Source organism: Penaeus monodon, chromosome 34 (genome assembly GCF_015228065.2).
Source record: "Penaeus monodon isolate SGIC_2016 chromosome 34, NSTDA_Pmon_1, whole genome shotgun sequence".
Classification (NCBI taxonomy): Eukaryota; Metazoa; Arthropoda; class Malacostraca; order Decapoda; family Penaeidae; genus Penaeus; species Penaeus monodon.
This window is the reverse complement of record NC_051419.1, coordinates 5,808,589-5,809,578: the sequence shown is the minus strand read 5'-3', so window position 1 is coordinate 5,809,578 and position 990 is coordinate 5,808,589. Positions and strand designations below refer to the sequence as shown.

General features: G+C 50.4%; 1 protein-coding gene across 1 annotated transcript in view; it reads left to right on the top strand.

The window, feature by feature from the left end:
* Positions 1 to 990, top strand: part of LOC119594792 (hemicentin-2-like) — a gene marked incomplete in the record, with an annotated part of 20,483 nt that overhangs the window by 15,552 nt on the left and 3,941 nt on the right. Inside the window, 3 exon segments of the mRNA XM_037943881.1 lie at positions 72 to 237; positions 458 to 598; positions 858 to 986. Of these exon segments, the coding sequence (XP_037799809.1) occupies positions 72 to 237; positions 458 to 598; positions 858 to 986 (436 nt within the window).

Here is a 990-nt window from a genome sequence, read left to right as displayed (position 1 = left end):
CAAAGCGCCATCTATTAGCGAAAAAAAAAGAAATATTTTCTGCGCTTTATGGTTTGCTTATGTCTGGACAGATCAGCTGGCAGTTCGAAGGCGTCCCTGTTGATGGCGAGGATAGTGTGCTGCCTTCCGGAGTCCTTCAGATATCCCCCCTGGGGCCTGAGCATGCGGGGAACTACACCTGCTTCGCTAACAACGAGGCGGGCAGTGCCAACCACACCCTCACTCTCACTGTGCAAAGTGCGTCTCTTGGTCGCTTGTTCCGGTCGCCATTCTTTATTCCTTCTGCTCATTTTGGCGCCAAAAGATATTATTCGGTTTGGGGCCTAAGAGTCAAAAACTCTTAAAGGCAGTTTTGGATTGCTTTTTATTGGATATTAGGATAAGAGATAAGTGGGTCAAAGTGGGCTAAAGCACCTTTCCCCCGCGAAGTGGGCTAACACTTTTCCCCTCGCCGCAGCCCCGCCGTGGGTCGAGGTGGGCCAGGCGCGGAAGGTGGTGGTGAGCGGCGAGAGCGCGACCCTCGAGTGCAAAGCCGGAGGCGTTCCTGCGCCCTCCATCACCTGGCTCAAGGGACACCAGGTCGTCAGTCGAGGCGTTGGTATGTTAAGGGCGTGTTTATTTTTCGTAAATGGTAATTATAATAGTAATGAAAAACCGGTCCTCATAGCTACTTGGAAGTCCGCAAGGCGAACGCCAAACCAGAGTGAAATAACAAATTCGATTTCTTCAAATCAATCCCTCGTCACATTTCGTCTTACAGCCTTCCATTCCGTGGATTTTCTCGACGCGAAATCCATTTCTTTCCGCCCTTAATGAATCAAAACTATAGCTTATCAATTTTTTTTTACAATCCACAGAATTTGAGCCGGATGAATCAGGCTCGCTGTACATACCTTTCGTGACGCCCGACTTGGCTGACACCTACGTATGCACTGCTCGGAGCTCAGCAGGTTCGGCGCATGCGCACACGGAGCTGGTGGTGCAAGGTAA